General features: G+C 39.2%; 1 protein-coding gene and 1 long non-coding RNA gene across 8 annotated transcripts; both read left to right on the forward strand.

The window, feature by feature from the left end:
* Positions 1-658: 658 nt before the first annotated feature.
* LOC109631259 (uncharacterized) lies at positions 659-7,341 on the forward strand. Of its 2 annotated transcripts, none has more exons than XR_011244325.1 (4): positions 659-765; positions 5,166-5,291; positions 6,793-6,925; positions 7,027-7,341. It is a non-coding gene; the product is annotated as an uncharacterized lncRNA (long non-coding RNA). The 2 variants fall into 2 exon arrangements; XR_011244326.1 differs by having other exon boundaries at positions 702-765; positions 5,177-5,291.
* Positions 7,342-11,528: 4,187 nt separating this feature from the next.
* faima (Fas apoptotic inhibitory molecule a) lies at positions 11,529-21,923 on the forward strand. Of its 6 annotated transcripts, none has more exons than XM_069533013.1 (5): positions 11,529-11,601; positions 17,110-17,238; positions 17,609-17,837; positions 19,150-19,199; positions 19,486-21,923. In XM_069533013.1, the coding sequence occupies exons 2-5, from the start codon at positions 17,125-17,127 to the stop codon at positions 19,633-19,635; spliced, it is 543 nt and encodes a 180-aa protein (XP_069389114.1). In that variant the 5' UTR covers positions 11,529-11,601; positions 17,110-17,124; the 3' UTR covers positions 19,636-21,923. The 6 variants fall into 6 exon arrangements, with proteins under 6 accessions (XP_069389114.1, XP_069389113.1, XP_019945222.1 ...); XM_069533012.1 differs by having other exon boundaries at positions 11,538-11,601; positions 17,107-17,238; XM_020089663.2 differs by lacking the exon at positions 11,529-11,601 and adding an exon at positions 16,296-16,435.
* Positions 21,924-21,974: the final 51 nt, after the last annotated feature.

Genomic DNA, 21,974 nt, shown 5'->3' on the forward strand with positions numbered 1-21,974 from the left:
TTAAAATCAAACTTATTGGAGCACATAAGCACTTAAATCAGTGTGATGAGAACAACAACAAAAAACTTTTTCAAAAGATATATATGACACATACATTGACTTTTTAGTCTGCCCCATGTCCCATCCACTAACATGGATGAGGCAGGTTTTATGACCTACCACCAGATGGCTAATGAGACATTGTGACTTACCTTTTGGGGAGTAGTTATTTCATCCATCATCCAACAGTTGGTTTTCCATGTTTTTTTTCTCCATTTTTTCCCCGACTTTCCTTTTGCACGCTATCAAACCAGACATGACTCATTACTTCATACTTTGAATGTGGTAGACAAGGGGCCACTCTCTTCATCTGAGCCCAGCACAATACTCCAGCACATATAGTCCAAAATCTCTTTCAGCGAGTGGGTAGGAACTGTGTAAACATGGTATTGAATTGAAAAAACCCAATCCTATCCTCCTGTGTGTGCAAATTTTTAGGGAGCGACTAAATGAGTCTTCAGCTCTGTGTAGTCTACACACTTAGATTGTTGCAGTTTTACGTCAATTCACATTACAACAGAGTTTAGCACCAGCAAAAGAGCAGCAGTCCTTGATACCCAGGAGCAAACATACTTGAGACAGAAGAGCAAAGGGGCCCTTTGAAAAGACACACTTCAAGGCACAGGAAGTGTGGATATATAGGATGGGCTCTGTGCTCTGCTGCCGCCCTGTCTCTGCTGCCTACAACTCATCTCTGAGCAGCACATTCTTCCTTATACTTGCAGAGTAAGTACACATAAAACTTCTTTAATATGACATGTTTTTCACTCGAATTTTGGTGCATGGAAAACTACGTTGCACTAAATCTCAACACTTTTAAAGTGAACGTTTTCAGCTTCATGTTGGAACCTCCAAAAGCAGCAGTGACGTGCAATTGAGAGATGTAATTGTGACGTGTAATTGAGAGATAAATGTTATTTTTCTTAACATCAGTGATAACTGAGTGTGTGGAAGTATCAACTCCCACACACTTATCTCTGTGTTCATGTGGACGCGCTCGCTTTCGAGGATCCTTGTGTAACACAACTCTCCAGCTGCCCACATCTGGTCTGGAGGTTTTGTAACTCCCTGCTCGCTCAAGCTCGCTTCCCTTTCGCAGTCACTGTCCAAATCTAGTGAGACCCTATCTTATGTCTGTTGTATCTCTATACAGAACGCCAACTTATTAGCATTCATTGAAGTTATAACAATCACACATAAGCTGAAGTATAAAAGTAATTTCCCCTAATTCAGTTAAACCTCTGTCTCTTTGTCATAAACACACTGCTCTGGTGATGTCAGCATGACTGCTCCAAAGACTCATAAATGCGTAAAAGACTTGGCAGCCATACTGGCAAGAGTGAAGCTGGACAGAGAGGAATTATGGGGTGAGCAAAAGTGCTAAGATCACCATTGATTCAGCATGTACAGCACCTCTCCTCTGGATGATGGGAAAATTAGATAATCCATCAAAGTGGCGGCGAGAGACCGCAGTGGAAAAGATGATTTGTGTGCCGGGGAGTCCTGAGAATACAAAGTAAAAGCCAAACTTCAGTATCAACTCTACAGTGGAATCATTTGAATTTAAAAACTTCAGTTCTGTTGTGAATCTTTTCATCCATTCATCATCTTACACATTTGTCTCTATAAGCAATGAGAGACATGGGTGGGGAGTGGTAGGTCCTTACACTTGTGTGGGCAGTGTGGACATGGTTCTTGTCCTGCACATGTGTTTATTCCATCTGGCCCTGCCCTCTCATGTCTGAGTGGTGATGTCATGAAATGAGAGGGTTTCTTGGGTCTCAAAGCTTCTCTTTGCACCACGGTTTATGCACTGGGTGAAAGTTAGACTTTTGATATACTGGATGTTAATGTGTGGGCTGGACGGGACATATTACACACTGTCACCTCATGGACAAAATGATCATCCTGTCAGACGCCCATGACGACAATTATGAGACATGGATTTACAACATTTCAAAATAATGATGACTTATTTAAAATCAGTTGACCATAGGGAAATAGTTTGATCAACGGTCAGGGGATATGACTAGTGACTGACTCTACAACACATGTGCTCATTAGAATTCAAGGGCTGACCAGCTACTACAAACTAAACAAAGGAACACTAAATGGTCTGTTACTTCTCATAGTCATGTCTCACACTTCTGGAAGGGGTAGCTCTTCATTATCCCCTCGCTGTAACTTTATACATGGAAATAAAGAGAGCAGGGTGTAAAGAGGCAAACCTCATGAAATGCAAACGTCTCTCGTTCTCATTCACATGTGAATCCAGACTTAACACCACCCCCATTCAAAATGCAAACTGAAACATATAACTTCTTTATTAAAGATGGTGATAGTAGACATTGTTGATAGTAATTATTAAAATAACTTTCATTAATGTGGCACCATTGAAAACAGCCAATGAGGATAAACCAAACTTTAAAGGCAATCGCATGTAGACTCAAAGGCAGCAAATTATATGACACAAAATCTAAAATTGAGGACAGCAAATAAAATAATATTATAGTATCAATAAAAGTAATGGCAAAAGAAAAGGATATAATGAGACATAAGTAATAGCTCAAAACAATCAAGTAAAAGCCATTTTGTAAAAGTAAGTTTCTAATGAGTCTGTGCTGGCAAGCAGATGTTGAGCTGAGATTATTTGTCACAATAAGAGTTATAAGAGTTGGCAGGTGAGGGTTAAATACTGCTAATACTCATCGTCTACTGGCTGTAGGGGAGCGAGCAATAAACATCATCATTTAAAATTTAGGACCATACCAGCAAGGACATTGGGACTTTAACTTCAGATCAGGACAGGAAGCATTTGTAGCTTTCTTTACAGCTTTTTTATCCTGTATATCCATTGTGTAGCAAAGTCAGACATCCTGAAAGGAAGGTCTGACTTTGCTCTTTAAAACTTGACACAGACATTTTATGCTTTAACTGGAGGAAACTGCCCATAAACTGTCAGAAAGTGTTAAAGGGGTGACAGGCTCAGCAGCATTTTGTGACTCAACAAAGTCTCTCCTTTTTCTTATTAGATGAAAAGTTTGTGAACTTGTTTCCCTTTAGTTGTTCCAAGTGCATCCTGTCCACCGGTGTTCTGAACTTCCGGACATCCCATGGGCACAGGGCAGTGAAGATAGCATGTTACCATGGCCTTTCTTTTGCATTTTGACCTCTGCTTTAGAGCATTAACTGACCTATACTTGCTCCTTTGTCACCAGAGTCACATAACGAACCATAACAACAAACAAGTTGACCTGACAGAAAACTGTACAAATTAGTCTTTCTTGTTTTAACAGTAACAGGTGTGTTTGCAATGTGTGTTCTCTGGAAGATTCCACACAGTGAAAAAAAAGGGGGGCGGGAATTTGGGTGTCCACCAGGGTGTCGTGTTTGGGCTTTATGGACGTGTGATGGGCCAGTGGGTTTAAGTTCCGACCAGCCACCAAAAGAAAGAGGAGAGAAGCTTGCACCACAACACGCACTGAGGGAGTGTGACTTGATTCTCTGCCATTAGGAAGCCATTACGCCACATCCATCCTACGTGATCTGACGCAAGTAGACAGCACTAAATATAAGTGTGAACACACCCAAGACGCACTGTCGCAACTGAGATGTGATCAGAAGTAGTCAAAGGCCCCCGTACACACGTCATATTAACATGTGGTTTTTTAAAATGTGTCCACATTTATTTATCCGATAGTGACCTCAGACTTGGTCAAAATAAAATAATTTAGTCTTAACCAAAACAAGTCAAATACATGTTAATTTGCATGTAGAGCGGGGAAGTGGCCAAGTGATCGCAGGGGACATATTCAGGACCCATTTTAATATAAAGTGTGTATTTCAGTTTTTAGAGCTGTCCACTTGTGAGTGACTCTCTCAGGATGGATATTACCAGGTCTGAACAGGGGCCTGCATCTTTAAATAGGAAATAGTTGTTGGCTGCTGTATTCATGTTCAAATATTGTATATAAGACCTGTTAAATGAACTTGAGACAGGATCTTTAAACAAAGCAAAGTTTCATTATCATGTTGAGATAGCAAAAAAATGTATCAGCCATTGCTACAACAAGTGGGCCTACATACTTAACATAGTGCACAAAGTGAGTCAGGTACAGATTTAAATCTTTTTAAATAATCTTTGAACTTTGAACGTGAATAATCTTGGGTCATTTTAATAACCAGTAGATTGTTATTAGAGAAATTGAACCAATAAACACTAACTTAAATGTCCAGTGTGTAAGATTGAGGTAAAAGGGAACTATTGGCAGAAATTCAATGTAGAATAATCCTCATGATGTTTTCACTAGATCATTTCATCCAAATTTTATGAATTGTAGTTTTCTTTACCCCAGAAAAGCCCCTTTATATTTAAATACTTAAATACTACTAAACACCTTTTGAGTTTTTATGACAGCTGAAGGCTACCACAGGTTCTTTTTCATATTTGGAAGGGGAGGGTGAGGTGAGGGGTGTTCAGCTGCAACATGCAACTTCAACACTAGATATCACAAAATTCTACACACTGTAACTTTAACTTTACTATACTCGTCTCTTGTTTTTATTCAATTATTATGGTTTGTGGACTGTAACCTGAACATGCAGGTGAACATGCCAAACACAAACTAACCTGGGATCGTACGTGTTTGCTAGTTGCAAATTAAGGTGATATCATGGTTTAAACAAACAATGAGCACACACTGAATATAAAAAAGAATCTTTTGATTCCTAATAGCAAAATAACACTTCAACTACATATATTTTTTCTTGCTTGATTGAAAAGGTATTTAAAAAAGAATTATTTACAACAAGAAGAATGTCTTACTTCCTTGACTTCTGACTCTGTAAAATGATCTTGTGAATCCTTACCGGTTGGGAAACTGTTGTATGTACTGTTGTGGTGTGATGGTGTTCTTGCAGGAATATGACATTGGATTTCTGTTTGTGATTCACAATGCCTTATGAAAAGACAGATGTTCAGACAGTGACAACGACGAATGGAATCCCTGCGGTGGAAAGGAGTGTACGAGTTGACAAGCTGTTATCTGTATCTGATGAATGTGACATTTCTCTCTGATATGTAACAGTGGAGCTTTATGACTTGATATGTTCTCTTTTTTCTTGAGCATCACTTCAGGCAGCTCTGGTGGTTTGGCACAAGGACCAAAACATGAAAGACGAGCCTCCCGCCGCTGAGCCAGTTCCATGGGAGTTCACACAGTCAGAGCATCAAACCTCCTCCCACCAGCTGAGTAAGTGGTTCTTAACAAGTCATCCTTCCATTTAGCCACGAGGAGATTTTTAACTTGTGCTGTATAAAAAAGCCAGAATGGTTGTTTATAGATTTATTGTAACAGCTGTGTCTTTTCCATTAGAATTTAAGCACTTGATTTTTACCAGAGAGGAAACAAAACAGGGGTAGGGTTTAAGATGGTGGGACTTTTTGTCCAATCAGCCATGAAAGAATCCACAATGACTTTCAACTGTGTGAAAAATTGTCTCCTCACCAGCCTTTGTGTCTTCAACCATTAGTTAAGAGCACAAAAATAGTTAAACACATTTAATCATTTTGTCAGTCTACACATCCGAGTGCAGGTGCAGAATGTGTCACTATCAGACCTGGTTTTTAAAATTCCTTCCGAAAAGAACAAAATCTCAAGTTCCCATCAGTTGTTAAAAAGCATCCTGAATGTGAATGTGTCTCCTGCTATATATGCAAACATATATGTGTATTCATTAAGACCAAATTATTTTTTTTACCCAGCCTGTGTCCAATGACAGTGTGAGTATACAGGGACTGAATGAATGAACGTGCAGGGCTAAGCTCTGCTATTAACTATTATATATATATATATATATATATATATATATATATATATATATATATATATAATTATTATTATATTATAGAATCTATGAAAAAGATCAATTATTACATGGTGTGTCACATCAACTCAGCGCACGCACGCACAAAATTGCAGTCTCACCGCAAGCTGGCAAAACCTCTCTACCCCTCTTCACTACTAACTGGAATTTACCTTTATAGCCTCACCTGCCTGGAACCTACCACCTGCGCTGGTAGGTATAAGGTGAGCTAAACAGAAAGACAAATAGAAATCACACTCAAGACAAGAACAAGTTTGGACTCTGGGTTACTGCTGACCTCACAATTCAACCTATCTGCACAAATACAGGAGATATATGCAATAGGTTGACTAAAATGTAATTCAATGCAGCACACTTCACCCATTCTCTGTCACCTTGAGTGTGCCCAGCCCCTCCTCTCTCTGAGCCCTGATCATACACACCTTTTATCACTCTCTCTGAACGACCTGCTGATCTGAGCCCACATACCTGCAAAGCAACCTAACAACCAAACAGAGTAACATCCCAAACATAACAGAATAAACTTTGAACACAAACTTGCTGGAAAACAATACAACACACAACCCAAAAAAGATTATCTACATTATCTAATTGATAATCAAAATTCAAATATTAATCAACTGATCAAATGTTACTGTAGGGAGACAGAGCAGAGTGAAAAAGGGGGGAGAAAGCATCATTTTCACAGTGGCCAAGGACTGATTTGCATTCATACAAAAAAGAATGTGGCCAAATGCGTCCCAGACCACCTACAAATGTGGTCTGAAAGACCGAATTACACCTGAACATCGAGCTGGCCACTTGGGATCAGATTTCTCAGGACAGATGCTAATACCAGGTCTGAACAGAATCTTTAACTGTTTTCAGACATGACCTTCAGAGGATGTCTGAAGAATTGGATCCAGACTTTCTGCAGAGGTTGCCTCTCACACATGCACAACGCAGCTGGAGAATCTCCACATTCACAACAACAAAGAAGTCTCCAGAGCGGAGACAGGATGTAATGTATTCATTCTTATGTGGAGATCATGTTTTTATTTACAGCACATCAACGTCTTCGTCTGACCTTATCACCAAAAGGTCCGTGTGTTCTTTACACAGGCTCCTTCGGGCTTTCTGCAGACTTTTTACTGGGGGACTTGCTGGAAAAACTGTCTGCAGTAAATCAGAAGGCTCTCACTCAGACATTTGCGTTCACACATACAGCTCCCTCCAGGAGAATGTCCAGATGTGTTTTAGAGTTTAGAGCATGTTTCTTCAGTGAAATAACTTGTATTTGTGAATGCATGTGTCTCTAGAATGTCTTTGCGCATGACTCTGTGCCGGTGGGATTTGCTGTCTCGAGTAAAACTAATGCAGAGTGTGAATGAACAATGAAGAGGTGACAATAAACTGAAGTCACATGTGAAATCAAAAGCCTCCTGTCAACAGGTATAGTCTGTGCACACTCACTTGCACATTGTGTGCAATGGCTGTTGTTGAGTCATGAACTGCTGATGTAGAGGCCAGGACATGTATTCACTGCATGCATTCACCCAGTGCTCACAGTAACTGAATTGTGATTCGATGTGTTGAAACTCCTGTCTGTTATGACACTTTCCCTGTACATGCAGGCACTGTGTAAGTAGTCACTGTAACTCCAGCTCTTTTATAATGCCCGGTGCACAGCGTTGTGCACATTCTTGTTTGGTTTTATGAAATAGGGTGGGGCTGAACCGGTTCCACTGGGGACAGAAACTGAAGTTTCCAGGTCAATGAATGAATCTTGGTGTTTGTTGATCTTTGATAGGCCTTGTCATTGTCCTTGGCCTCTGGCGCATTGGACTGTTGCCTTATGGGATTTACCCAAGTCTATTATGTGAATGAATTATTCTCCTGAAGATGAAAAGAGCCAGTCCCTTAGGTGACTTTGGTATTCTGTCAATAACACAATCACTGTTCATCATAATGCACTTGACCACAGGCATACAGAACATACTCAGCTCATTGAGAATACAAGCATTTCTGGTGACCTGTTAGGCTGATGTGGTTTGTGCACTTAGTTCACTCACGTCCATACAAAGCCCCCACTAGCACCAGCATCCTATGCTGTGAATGCCCTGATTGTGGTCCTTAGGGTGAATTATACATTTTCAAACTCAACCTTCTCATCCTGAGTAGCTCACTGGCTAAAACCTTTTCAAACACTGCCACTCCTTTTGAGTAGCTTGGCTCGAGGCATGTGTGAGGTACAGGGGATTTTCAGACACACTTCAGGTGTACCTCATAGACAACTGCCGCAGTCAGGAGGACACCCATTTTACCCTGTACCTAGTGGAATACAAGGGAAGCAGTGATTTAAAATAAATATGTTTTACACATTTGTGAAATTAGAAGGAGCACTTACCTCTGCCAAGGCCCAAATGTACCATATTTCAGATATCAATTCCCTACACGCGTCTCATTTCTGTCATCAAAATACATGAGAAAACCTGTAAAAATGTTGAAGAGTACTTTCTTGAGATAAAAAAATTATTCCTGGATCCACCCCTAATGCGGCTCTTCACCAAAATTTTAAAAGTTCTTTTTTGACTTGTACTGCATCCTTCCACCAAGTTTTGCCAGAAAGTGATGTAGTTTTTCTGTTATTATGCTAACAATAAAAAGAGATAAACAGAAAGGTGTGAAAACATAACCTCCTCGGTGGAGGACAGTGTGATTGCTCAAGATTCATTCTTATCACTTATCACACTTGGCTCAAAACATTTGTGACTCATTTTAACGTGCCAGTGTCTTGATATCTTCAAATCTGTTGTCTCTTTATTTATCTCCTCTCCGTGACCACTTGTTAGGAAGGAAAGACCTTTAGCTTCTCATGTGAACTTCTCAACAACTTTATAAAGACAAAAAACGGTTGATGAACATGGAACACTTTGTCCAGTCTTCATTTTCACCGTTGGATTTGGACTTGCATTCATCCCCAGCCCTGGCTCTGTGGGCACATTCAGTGTTCAGTCAAAACCTAAAGGTCTGAAGGGTCATTCTGTTAGAGAAACCCAGATACCTTGAGCCTTTCTCAGCCATTTAAACACACAGACTTCCTTCTGTTTCAGGCAAAAAACACACACCACCAGTGTGTGGGTTGGCAAAACATTTCCATGGCTCCTTTCTGCTCTGTGAGAGAACAGACATGCTATTTTAAACTTGACTCGGATGCTTGAAAATATCTTAAATGGCACAGTGGTGGACGCTGATTAAGGCTTGGTTTTGGAACATACATGCTGTGGTTCAGCTTTTTTGTGAGTAATTCCCAGTGTCATTTAAACCTTGACATACTACCCAGAGACTCTGGCTCCTGATGTGAAGACCAGTAGACACGCCCTCCACTGAATGAAAGAGGTTTTTTCCATCTTATGTCACCTTTAATCAAAAAAACTGATTGCCAGTCCACACAATGTGTCCTTTTGTTCTGCCAACATACACACGAGGATAGAATAGATTACAGAGCCCACAGAGGAAGGAGTAAACAGATATGGCTGAAAAAACTTTATACAGCTTTCCAAGGTTATTGTAACTAACCTGCACATATAAGTTTCCCTCATTGTGAATGTCTGTAACCTCTGATGTATGTTGTCATTCAAATTGATTCTCATACTACAGTAATTATTACATACTGTATCAAAGATACAAGTATCAGTAAGACTAATGCATCTACCACAGCACAGATTTTTCAAGAAAAGTACAATTTGTGCAACATTTTTTTTTTCAGATCAGTCTTTTTTATAATATAACACATTTCAATAAAACTGAGAAAAAGCTGATAAATACATAGAAAAATTACTGAAATAAATCAAAATGTCAGCAAAGGAGTTCAGGGCCACAGTAATATGAAGCCCCTATATTATGAATACAGGTCAGTAGTATATAAAAGGACTGTGAGAGGCTTCAAGGGCTTTTAATGTTGTACCATTTCAAACTATGTATTTCCATCTGATCATTTATCCCGGAAAAAAGATCAGATCTCATCGGCTGCTACAACTCCCAGCTGAGAGAACCATACATGTTCTGAAGGTAAATCACCAGACTATCTTAACAATAATCCTCCAAGCACACATCTATTCTTTTCAGAACTCTTTCTTCTTTAGAACTCAACTAACTTTCTTCTTTTTATTTGAAGAAGTGCGTGCATTGTACCTCACTGTACAACAGACATCACTCTGTAAAGTTCCATGAAACCAGCTATGTAAACTGACCTATAAGAGGGGAGATTGTTATGGAGGCAAAAGTAAACATACAACAGCCAAATAAAATATTTGCACTGCAGTCTATAGGCCGGCCGGGCGTCACTGTTGCCCTTTCTCTCTGTTTCTTGTCCAGTAAAAAAAATGAGAGAAAGAGGGATGTGACATTAATGAAAGTGCTGAGTCAGAGTTTTTATCAGAACCCAGATATCATTTTGAGGACAAAAAGCACTTGTCCTTGTGCATGTCCTTAAATAGTCTAAGAAGAATGGTTTATGAACTATAAAAAGCACTTTTTAGCTGCAGGGTCAGATGACAACACGTAAAGGAACCGAAAGTAACAGGCGTACATTTTGGAGGAAGTTAGTCACTGATTCATTGAATATTTCTTAACTATACAGCCGATGACCTGCGTCTCAACGGGCACACGGCAAAGGCTAAAGGGAGTCGCCACTGTCACAACAATAAAGATCTTCAGTGACAAGCACGGGTGCATTCGGGCTACTGTTTTCTCATCCAGCTTAACCCCCCAGTAAAATAGACAGGAGCTATCAGCACTGTGTCCACAACCTAATCTCCAGCCATCAAGCTCACAAAAACTAAAACAAACAGTGAACACCCGGTAGATTAAAGGGTTGTATGGGTGGTCCCATTTCAAACTGACGTGTTCGAGGGATAAAAAAAAGGCTTCTCTTTGAGTTGGATTCTTATTTGTAATTGTATTTTTGAATTTTTGAATTGTTATGTGAGAAGGAGGAAGTGCCCAATTAGATCTTGTATGGAAGCCAGAAGAAAGAGTGTTTAGTTTGAAAAGTTTATTACAGGCTAAGACAGCACATTCTTTTTAAGCCTTTTTTTCTCTTTCCTCTTTTGAAAAACTATAATTTGGTCACAACATGCTATTTTGAAATTGTAGCTTTTGAGCCGACGTAGGTCTGCTCCCAGTTTTGACTGATGATTCCAAATTATTCAGAAGCTGAAGTGGCTAAAATCTGTGCTCGCAGAAATGGCTCATCAGTGCATACCTCTTCTGAGTAGTGACAAAGCTTTATTAAAATTAATTTAATTAACATTGATGATATTGTAGAATACTAAAAAAATCTAACATTACATTGCTTTAACAGTACATCAGGCAATTCATTTCATTTGTCTGAACAGGGATGGTAAAGGATTGAAAAGAACATTTGTTATCAGTGTGCTTGACCTTTGCTTCACTCCTTTAAAATGAACAATGTTTGAATCAACACCAAAAAAGCAAGTTTCGTAGCTTTCCTGGTTATGGGAGGGATTGCACTGCTGTTTCAGGAAGGTGTGACGAATAAACTGATGACTGAATTTATTTTAAACTCACTTTACGGCTCTCTGTGTGTTGCAACTGTTTCTCAGAGATGTGGTTTTCTGTGTGGGAAGCTCCAGCATCTGGATATGTTCATCTTGTGATGTGGCTTGCAGACAGGTGAGGACATTACTTTGAGACTAACCCTCAGGAGAAATGTGTCTTGTAGAAATGGTGGTGGACAGCAGCACATCAGTTACATCCCACTGAAGGTCTTGACAGAACTATACATCCCTTATTGTATTTTATACTCATCTAGTGTTTTTTTATTGTTGGTCCCTTGGTATATTTGCACAGAGAGAGAGGCCCCTTGTGCATTTGACAAATAATGTGAATCATCAATGTAATGTGTGGTCAGTTTGCACTCAGCTGAATCCATCTATCTATCTATCTATCTATCTATCTATCTATCTATCTATCTATCTATCTATCTATCTATCTATCTATCTATCTATCTATCTATCTATCTATCTATCTATCTATCTATCTATCTATCTATCTATCTATCTATCTATCTATAGCTCTCTCTCTCTCTCTCTATATAAATATATATGTAACTGTCACTAGAATTGCCAGGAAACATGCACTGAGTGTTTGATTGAATAAAGAGAGGCCTTGTAGTCTACTCTTCTTATCCAAGTCCTGTGCAACAACATGCTTCCACAGAGAGGAACACAAATCACCCTCGGACCCTGGAGTTTATTACTATTTTCAGTGTTTCCCAAGTTTAACCACCAATGACGTACTTTGCTTTCCTCCAGATACAACCAAGGTTGGCTAGTTTGCCTGTGTGGCTGTGCTATTCAAATATTTTATTGTGTTGGTTAATTGGAGCACATGGAATGGCTGAGGGACAAGGAATGTCCGAGTGCTGATTAGATCCGTCTGTGGTGGGACAGATGGGGAAAGACAACAGTCTTTAAATGGACGTGGCTGAGTTATATTGGGAAAAGTTTCCTTTTAGATGGGTGCTGAGAGCAGGTAGAAGGGTGGTGTGGGATCAGCAGGATTCACTAGAGAGGGAGCCTTTGTGGTGTGATGTCAGCTGAGCAGTTTAACGTCTGTGGTGGGAGGTGCTGACATTCCTGCTCCCTTGTTTGTGTCAATCCTACACACTCTGTCTATGAAGACACAAATCCATAATCAATAATCACAAACTGGGAAAAAATTAATCTGAAAAACACAAATACAAGTTCCAGTCAGACTCCATTCTTTGCTATTAGTATTAATCTCTGTTTTTTATTATTCATTTCAGGAGAGAAAATATTCCAAGTAGTAGGATTTCTTTTTACTTTTGGAAGTGCAACACTGGAATATAAATCTAAATCTATAAATATTTTGGATCTTTTCTTGATTAATTTATGGCCCATGAAGACAGGTTAAATTCTTGGCAGATGCAGCTGGGAGAGTCTGTTGCCAACAAATTTAAAATATGTAAAGATCTGAGGTATTTTACTTACTCACAAATTTATGATGCTTGTGTCTCTCCTCTTTTGAATTATGCTTCAGGGATATGGCGATTTAACGAAAGTAAGATAGCAGGCTCTGTACAGAAGAGTTGCACGCTGTTCTTAAGTGTAGATAAGTTTGCTTCTATTTTGGTTGTTCAGGTTGATACGATTCATGGATCAGTAAGTGTGAGAATGTGGAATCTTTGCCTAATATGTCAGAAACCAGGGTCAGTAAGAAAGTTTTTCTTGGAGTAGACAGCTGAATGAACTGTAATGTATATATAGAAATAATTTATCGGGCAGCCTGAACCAATTTAAGGAAAGTTACCATCTACATAAAAAAATGGATAAAAGAATCCTAAACCTCTAAACTTAACCTCATATGTGGAGGTGATGATCATTTTATAATCGCCTCAGCGTATCTGTGTCATTGCTCAAGATTCACTCTTAAAAAAACTGCCTTTAGCATGGTTAGCCTATGGTTAAAAGATGTTGTCTGATATTGTAAAAATAAAAATATATTCAAATCAAGCACATTTATGTTACAGCAAAAAAAAAATCAATCAATCAATCAAAACTCTTATTGATCAGAAAATTTTTCAGGCATTTGTTTTTCCATTCTAACTCCAGGATGTCCCACAAAAGGTCCTCTCACAGATATCAAGAATGCTGCTGTCCCCTATTGGACAAATACTTAATGATAATGTTATTGTACAAAAAAGAAGTTGATGTTGTTGGAGTAGAAATCAATTCAAAATTTAACAAATAAAATTAAACTCCTTTTGAAAATCGTGTACATTTATGTTGCCATGATTATAGTCAGAAATATGAATACATTTAGAAGCCAAATCTAAGGCAGTCACATTATGAGGGATTCAGAAGCATTGTACAGTACAGACAGTCAGATCGACCCCTGTGTATCCCCCCTGGTAAAAGTTTGTACGTTTTAATCATATTTAGTTTAGTCCTCTTTTTAAAATACAAACAAAAAAGGCAGAAAAAAGACACAAAGGATTCAATTGTGGCACACTGTACAATCAAGTTGTGTTGTCGATGTATTATTATAATAAGAACACTGGTCTTCTGGCACTTGGTAGATTGTTGTAAAATTAAATAAAGGTTAGGATGAGATCTCCTGAAGTGGAAGTTTGGTTAAAAATTCAGAAGATCATCAAATAAGCTCTGCATGAGATGTAATGCTGTTTTGCCATGTGAACATGGATAAATGTGAATAAGTGTAATTCCATTGAAATGAGGGGGTTTCAGCAGGTTCTCCATGTCTGTGTGTTTCTGAACATTGGTGTCTTTGTGTCTGTTTCATGTGTGTGTGTGTGTGTCTGTAATAAGCTACGTTTGGGGACTAAATCCCAGTTAATTGGGGACAGATTGTCCGTGTGGAAACAAAAGCTGTGTCCCGAACTGGGAAAAAGCATTTTTGGGTCAATGGTTAAGGTTAGCTTAAGGGTTAGGGTCAGACAAGTCGTGGTTATGGTATTAACAAAAAAAAAGGCAACAACAGTTCTTGCAGCTTGGTCCAAATACCTCATCTAATTGCCTCTGGAATGTCCTGAGCTAGAGATAAAATGTGAACATTTGGTGGCTGCCAGCTATTTCCTGGTATTCTGTAACTGAACCCCACTCATTGCCTCCAGTGATTGTACCCTCTGTCCCTTTTCCCTTGTCTCACCTCAGCTGCCAGGCTTTGAACCAGAACTAAAAGATCTACATCACCCTACACTGGCTCCCAGTCTGTTTTAGAATAGATCTTTAAGATTTTACTGATGACTTTTAAGGCTCTCCATGGCCTCTGTCCAAGCTATAGCTCTGACCTTTTACTACCATATGCCCCAACATGCTCTTTGTGATCCTAAGGCAGGTATTTTGTCCGTTTAAGGCTTTTGCAATCAGGGCCCAGGGGCTCTGCAATGACCTGACTGAGGAGATCAGGTCAGCAGTGATATCTTTAAGTCACCCTTAAGACATACTTTTACTGGGATTGCAATCACTAATCTCATGCTCCCAAATACAAGAATGCCTATCATAAGACATTCTTCCAAGTGTAGTAGTATATAAATGTGGTATAAGAATATATTTTTTTTTATATAAATATAAAATTAATATATTAACTCTGCCAAGGGGTTGTGTTTTCACCCGTTTGTTTTATTGATTGTAAGAAAGATGACATCCGAACTGCCTGATGGATTACTATACCAGGATTTGGTATGGGTCAAGGAAAAACCTATTAGATGTTTGGGTGAAATTTTCTCTTTCCTTAACACTGTGGAATAACACTGTCATTATTATTTAAAATTGTTATAATTATACCTATACTTTTTCTAATGTCTGATTATTTTATTTCTTTTAATTATGTTTTTATCATTATCTTATCTAGGTTTTTATCTTGTCTTTTATGTATCTTGCAATCTTGTCACGTATGATCTTTCCTGTGTTTTTTGTTTTATTTTATTTTAGGCACATTGAGTTTACGGTCGTTTTATGAAATGTGCTATATGAATAAATTTGACTTGACTTTGTGTTTGATCAAATGATAATGATTATCAAATGATAAAAAGCTCACATATGATGTCTATGGCTTTTATTATCTGTATCTTTATTTTTTCTTTTACTTTACTTTTAGTCTTATATGTATGTCTATACATAGATGTATATATAATTCAACATATATTTTACTTCATCTTCCTTGTTTTTATTGTTTGTCACAATTGTTGTGATTATTAACTTTTATATGTTGTATTAGTACAAATACAGATATTTTTACAGCATATATATATATATATATATATATATATATATATATATATAATGTTATTAAACTAACAAACATAAAGTAAGTGTCAATTTTGTCAATATTTAGGTAGATGTTTAAAAAATTATATAAAACCTGAAAATTGAATTAAGTGGTTTCTGGGAGTCTGAGTAAAATGGCGTTGAGGTGAACAGCTTCTTTGCCCTGCAGCCTGTTAGTGTGTCCGTCCAGACCTGGTCTCTGGTCTCAGACCTGGTCTCTGCTGGTCTCTGGTCTCAGGTCTCAGACCTGGTCTCTGGTCTCAGACCTGCGGACCTGCCATTGGGCCAGTTCAGGTGCCATGCATCTTTCCTTACTCTAACACTAACCCCCTTACTCAAACTCCTGAATCATTGGCCCAGGTTCGATTTCGGCTTTGCTGGGTCTCCCTCCCTCTGCCCCCTTTCAGCCCGGACCCTCTGTCCTGTCACAGAAAGACCAGAAAGACCCAAAAATATACTTTCAACAAAACTAAACAAAAGGCTAAGTGCACTTCCTCTGGTGGGCGCGGCTCAGTCTGTACGTAGGCGGATTTTCACGTCGCTATGGTAACGGCGTAGCCACAGCTCGTCTGTTGACTGTCTGCGTTATCTGAGCTAACAGTGGCTAACATTAGCTGTGAGTAAATTGAGCTGAAGTCGCCCTCTCCTCATCCATCGACCACAGACCCAGAGAGACCTGCTCCAGGACCGTTCAGGTAACCCCGGTGCGCAGTGGTGGAGGAGATCCGGAGCCAGACTTTACGATTCTATCCTCTATTAGCAGAGAGGCTAACGTTAGCAGCGAGAGCTACTGTGAAGGTACATAGCATGTTGCACGACGGGTGTAGCAATGCTCCCGTTCTTTTCAAAATAAAATGTCTGTTCTGTTGCTCAAGTGCAATTAGGCCTACGTCTTGAAACAGTGTTGGAACCATAGACTGTATATAAGGTTGGAACGTGATACTACTTGTAAGATTATACGTACAAGTATTTTGTCTGTCACGAAAACCTCATTGTTTCTGTAAGGTGTTAATTTACACTGTTGAACATTTGTGACATTCATTTGTGATTTGCTAAAATAAACTATTTTTCAGTAACGCTTGATTGTTGATGTTGTTCAAGCGCGCCCAGCTTTTACTTTGAAAGTGAATCCCTGACACCAGAAGTTGTAACGTAAGAAACAGCGCCACCTTACTGACTTGTTGTCTTTAGCCACGTTTCTTCCACCAGTGAAGTAAATGTGGATGTTTTAACATTGCCCGGTGCTGTGACCGTTGTCCTGCAGCAGCGTGTACCCGTGGACACTCATTGTTTAGTCGCTCTTCTCTGTGATGATGAGCCAGGGCTTCATGAGCCTGATCGTTCACTGGTGCGGTTCGTGTCCCAGCAGTCTTATGAGGTCAGGATGTCCAGTGATCTCGCTGGTGTGTGGGAGGTGGCGCTGAGCGACGGAGTCCACAGGATAGAGTTCGAACACGGCACGACCACCGGGAAGAGGGTCATCTACGTTGATGGACAGGTATGCACCGTGATCTTAAAGTGAGACCAGACCAGGAGGACCTGACCTCCTCCATCATTCACAGTGTCCCTCCACAAAATCTGTTGATAATCAAATGTTAAAAACGCCAGAAAACATTGCAGCATACTATACAGACCATTTGCATAGTAGAGGATGACTCTCCATTAACATCAAATGAGATAAATTAAAATAAAGCTGGGGACACTTTGGTGTATTGGGATTAATTAACGTAGACTTTACACATTTTATTATAGTATCAGCTTGACATGAATCTACAAGTGTTTCCATGTCTCGATTACATTTCTCCCATATATCACGAAATCTGCCTTGTTTATGAATTGCTGATTCTTATATTGTGCCTCATGCGCAGGAGATCCTGAGACGGGACTGGATGTTCAAGCTGGTGGGCAAGGAGACATTCAGTGTGGGTAAATCGGACACCAAAGCCACCATCAACATCGATGCGGTCAGCGGGTTCGCCTACGAGTACACGCTGGAGATCAACGGCAAGAGCTTGAAGAAGTACATGGAGAACAGGTCAAAGGTCACCAGCACCTGGGTGCTCAACCTGGATGGCACTGACTGCAGGGTGGTCCTGGGTGAGTGTTAACACCTGCTTTTCTCATCACCGTATTAATATGATGTGTGTCTGTTGTTTTCATAAAGGCAAGACACATTTTCTAAAATACAAAGTGCTGCACAACAAGCAAACAATTGATTTAAATATATAAGTACATTAATAATAATTGTAGAAATAATAATAGAGATTAAAGTCAAAAATAGCCTGGCACCCAAAGTAAATTCAGGAATATACCTTCTGAACAAGTATAATTTTAGCCGAGATTTAGAAGAATACACCGTCACAGTCTGTATTTCCTCATGCAATTCAGTCCATAGTCGTGGGGCCCTGACGGCAAAAGCTCTGTCCAATAGTTTTCAGCCTAGATTCAGGAAGTGACAGCAGATATAAACAGTGATTTAAAAGATCACAGATATTGCCTTAATCCAGGCCATGAAGAGCCTTATAAGTAATCCATACATTTAAAAACTTAATTAGAAAGTAAAAAGGAGGCCAATGTAAAACTGATAAAACAGGTGTGATGTGATCATATCTCTTTAGTTGTAGTTAAAAAGCAGAGATCTGAGCTTTGTAGAGACTGCAATCGTTCCATGGTTCTCTGATCAAGACCATTGCAAAAAGCCATGTGGTGTGATAGTCAACCCATTTGAAAATGTCATGAATCTCTTGGTTTATTCATGTAATCAATCAGAATAGACATTGGATTCTAATTTAGCATTGTTTGATCTCTGCCCCCTCATGACTTCCTACTAATATTATGACAGAGCCGAGGCTAAGCTCTTTAACCGCTTTAAGCCCCACGCCATCTTCAGCCACCTCTGTCGTCTGGGCAGGTTAATCCCTCTTCTAATTATAGTGCTTACTGTTTTACAGGAGGCAAACCAACCTGCACAACACAACAGGGTGCAGTCAGTAAGGATTTCTAAATCTGAGCAGTAAAACGATCTTGATAATTCACCAAGCTGGCTGAAAATATGAAGGTGTGGTCAGCAGTTGCTGGCTCACACATGAAGTCTGAGGGCAGTTAGTCGTGGTCACGTGGAGTACAGTTGTTCATAGTTACACTATGTCCCCAAGAGGTAAATTGTAACATGTCAAAATAGAGCCTACAATATTCAAATTAACATTTCAGCGCTATCCACGTCATATATGACTTTCACAAGCTGAAGAAAATGCATCTTAATTGTCTAACCTAACAACGACATCTGGCAGCGCACACACACACACACACACACAAATATAACTCATTAAACAAGGTGCAGTCACATCATATACTTTTGTTGTCCAACAGTTGGATGTTCCATTGATTCAGTGCGTTTCCTTTCCTTTAGAGAAAGACACTATGGACGTTTGGTGCAATGGACAAAATATTGAAACTGCAGTAAGTATAACACCAGTTAGAACGTTTTGAAAAGGGACATACAACCTCATTTAAGAAGTCATCAGATAAATCAAAAGTCCTCATCTGTAAATTCCTGTCTCCATATGATGGTTGGCCCATAACTCCTGATGTAATCCATACTCCTTGTAACTGATGTAACTGTACATCCTTTATGGGAAGAAACTGTCTGTGCCTCTGCAGTTATCTGTTTCTAAAGCAGCTCAGGAGCCGATGACATTAAACTGACCTGCTTGTCTTTGTCCCCGTGTGTGACTGCTGCCTGCAGGGCGAGTTTGTGGACGATGGCACAGAGACGCATTTCACACTCGGGGACCATAACTGCTGTGTGAAGGCCGTGAGCAGCGGCAAGAGAAGAGACGGGATCATTCACACGCTGCTTGTGGACGGCACAGAGATAGCGGAGTGCACGGAGTGACAGTGTGTGCGTCTGCATTTTGGGCGAAGGCCAGGTCTGGTTTGTATGTGTGACAATAAGGGGGGGGCGTGAGGATTGTCACTTAAGCTGTTGGAGTCGGGGACCAGCTGAGAGAAGTTTGTGCTCCTGTTTTGATGACTGCGATGCAGAGGGTATTTTAGCCATATTGGTAGGATGTTAATTATCTGGTGGCAGTTATAAACAGGGCAATGTGTGGGCAGATTTAGAAGATGCAGACATTTCAATCACAAAAGGGATTTACTCTGGTCGTTTACAGTTGTCATTTTGTAGGAAACACACACACTTGACCCAGTGAACCTCAGACTCCATCGGGGGCCTGTACTACGAAACAGGATCTGTAGTAGAGATTATTTATTGAAGTCAGAGTTTTCAGTACTACAAAGCTGGTTCACTTCACTCTACTGTGTCCTCACAGGGGCAAAAGAGCTGAGAAATAATAGATGTCAGTAGACTTCATAGAATATGAGTGAAAAAGTGTTTCTGTTCTAGACTCTAGATGTGTGTGGTTTTAAAACAGAACTGCTAACAAACAAAGAGAGTTTATCACAATATATGAATGAATCAAACTATTATTGCTTCATTTGAATTGAACAAAGATCTTCTTATCTCCAACATAATTCCTGACTGTGTCAGAGCAGAAAACAAAAGGAGAAATAAAAACTAAAGATTAAAAATGAGACATTGTTCATTATTTTTCTTGATAAATGAACATTTCAGTCAGACTGAGCTCATCTCACATCTTCATAATAGTTTGTTAATCACCAGACGTAATAACCTTAATAAAATTCCTTTGCTTAATTACAGTTTCTTATTAGTTTCAATCTTTAAAGTATATCTACAGTTTCTATTATTTTCTAGTCATGAGGTCATCCTTTACATCTCACTTTGTTGAGTGTCTGTTTTAGAGGCAGCTGTAACCGATTCTACCAACAGATACTTAGTGTTTCCTCTCATATCACATCAGGTACTTCAGTCATGTCTCTGACAATGTCACTCTTAATTACTGAATCTGCTTCAGTGACATGATCACGCTTGTAGCCAGATATGTAAACTCAGGCTTAACTGAGACTGTTGATAACCAGCGTCATAGTTCAGGATATCAGGCTGATGTTAGCTTAAATTAAGCTGGATAACAAAAACATATCCTGGATATGTTGAACTCACCTCTTACTACAGGCCCCTGTTGTCATTTAGTTGGAAACACAAAGACACCTGAATCCTGTGACCCCCAGACTCAACCTGCTCTCACTGTGCTTCATGCCCACTTTTCTTGTATTTTTCATTATTGCACAGTAGAGTTAAGTATCAGTGGACAGGAATATTTCTTGAATGTAGCGTCATTCCAGTGTGCACAGTCCAGGAGTGATATTTAGTTTCGTTCTATGTTGAGCCGATCAATGATCTCTTTTTGTTTGGTTCAGCCAAGTGATGTTTTGTAGTAGTGTGCAATCTAATGGCTGTAATTGTGTCAAAAGACAATCATTCAGACGTCACATTATTGCCAGAATTATATACGTAACATTCTTAGAGATGTGTGGAATTCTGCGGTCAAATCATTTGTCTCTTTGTTAATGTAAAGGCCAAATGTTGTGTTAGACAGATTAAACTCAACTTTTAGGTTTCAAACTAAGGTTTGACATTTTTACAGTGTACAGTGTAAATGTTTGTTTACATTTTACAAACAGAGATTCACTATTCATTAAGGACTGGTGGAAATACCTTGCAATAGTTTTGGATTTTGATCAATAATAATAAAGAAATAACTTAATTCTAGCTCTGCTCCACTGTTAGGGTCTCCATGACATGAGTTAATATTAATAGTACTTAATATGTTGTGTACTTTTATGTTCTGTTTTTGCGTACTTATGTTTACACCAGGGATCAGAAAGATACGGCATTTCATTCTCGTCTATGTCCTGTACATATGGCAGAATTGACAATAAAGTTGACTTTGACATGTCACCAGCTTAAAGCTCCAGTAAAAGATAAATGGATCGTTAATTTATTTTTGCGTCAAACTATTTCCAAAGTCAGAGGTGGGCTTTTATGCTCGATACTGATTTCTGTTACTGTATCATTAAGAATATGAGATGTAATTTCATGTCTTTTGTACAAGGCTTTATGTTAAGTGTGTATTGCATTTTATTTACAGCTCTGCTACATGTTTGTAAAATGTAAATTGTGTTTATTTCATTATATCCATACAGCTGAATAGGTTGTTGGCCTTAATCAAATGACCCTTTAATAAAAATGGAAATTATTTGTAAGCCAAACTGTGAAGCCTGGATTTGTGTTAAAACAAGCAGTGTTATCCCTGA

The sequence above is a fragment of the Paralichthys olivaceus genome, chromosome 10 (assembly GCF_024713975.1).
Source record: "Paralichthys olivaceus isolate ysfri-2021 chromosome 10, ASM2471397v2, whole genome shotgun sequence".
Lineage (NCBI taxonomy): Eukaryota > Metazoa > Chordata > Actinopteri > Pleuronectiformes > Paralichthyidae > Paralichthys > Paralichthys olivaceus.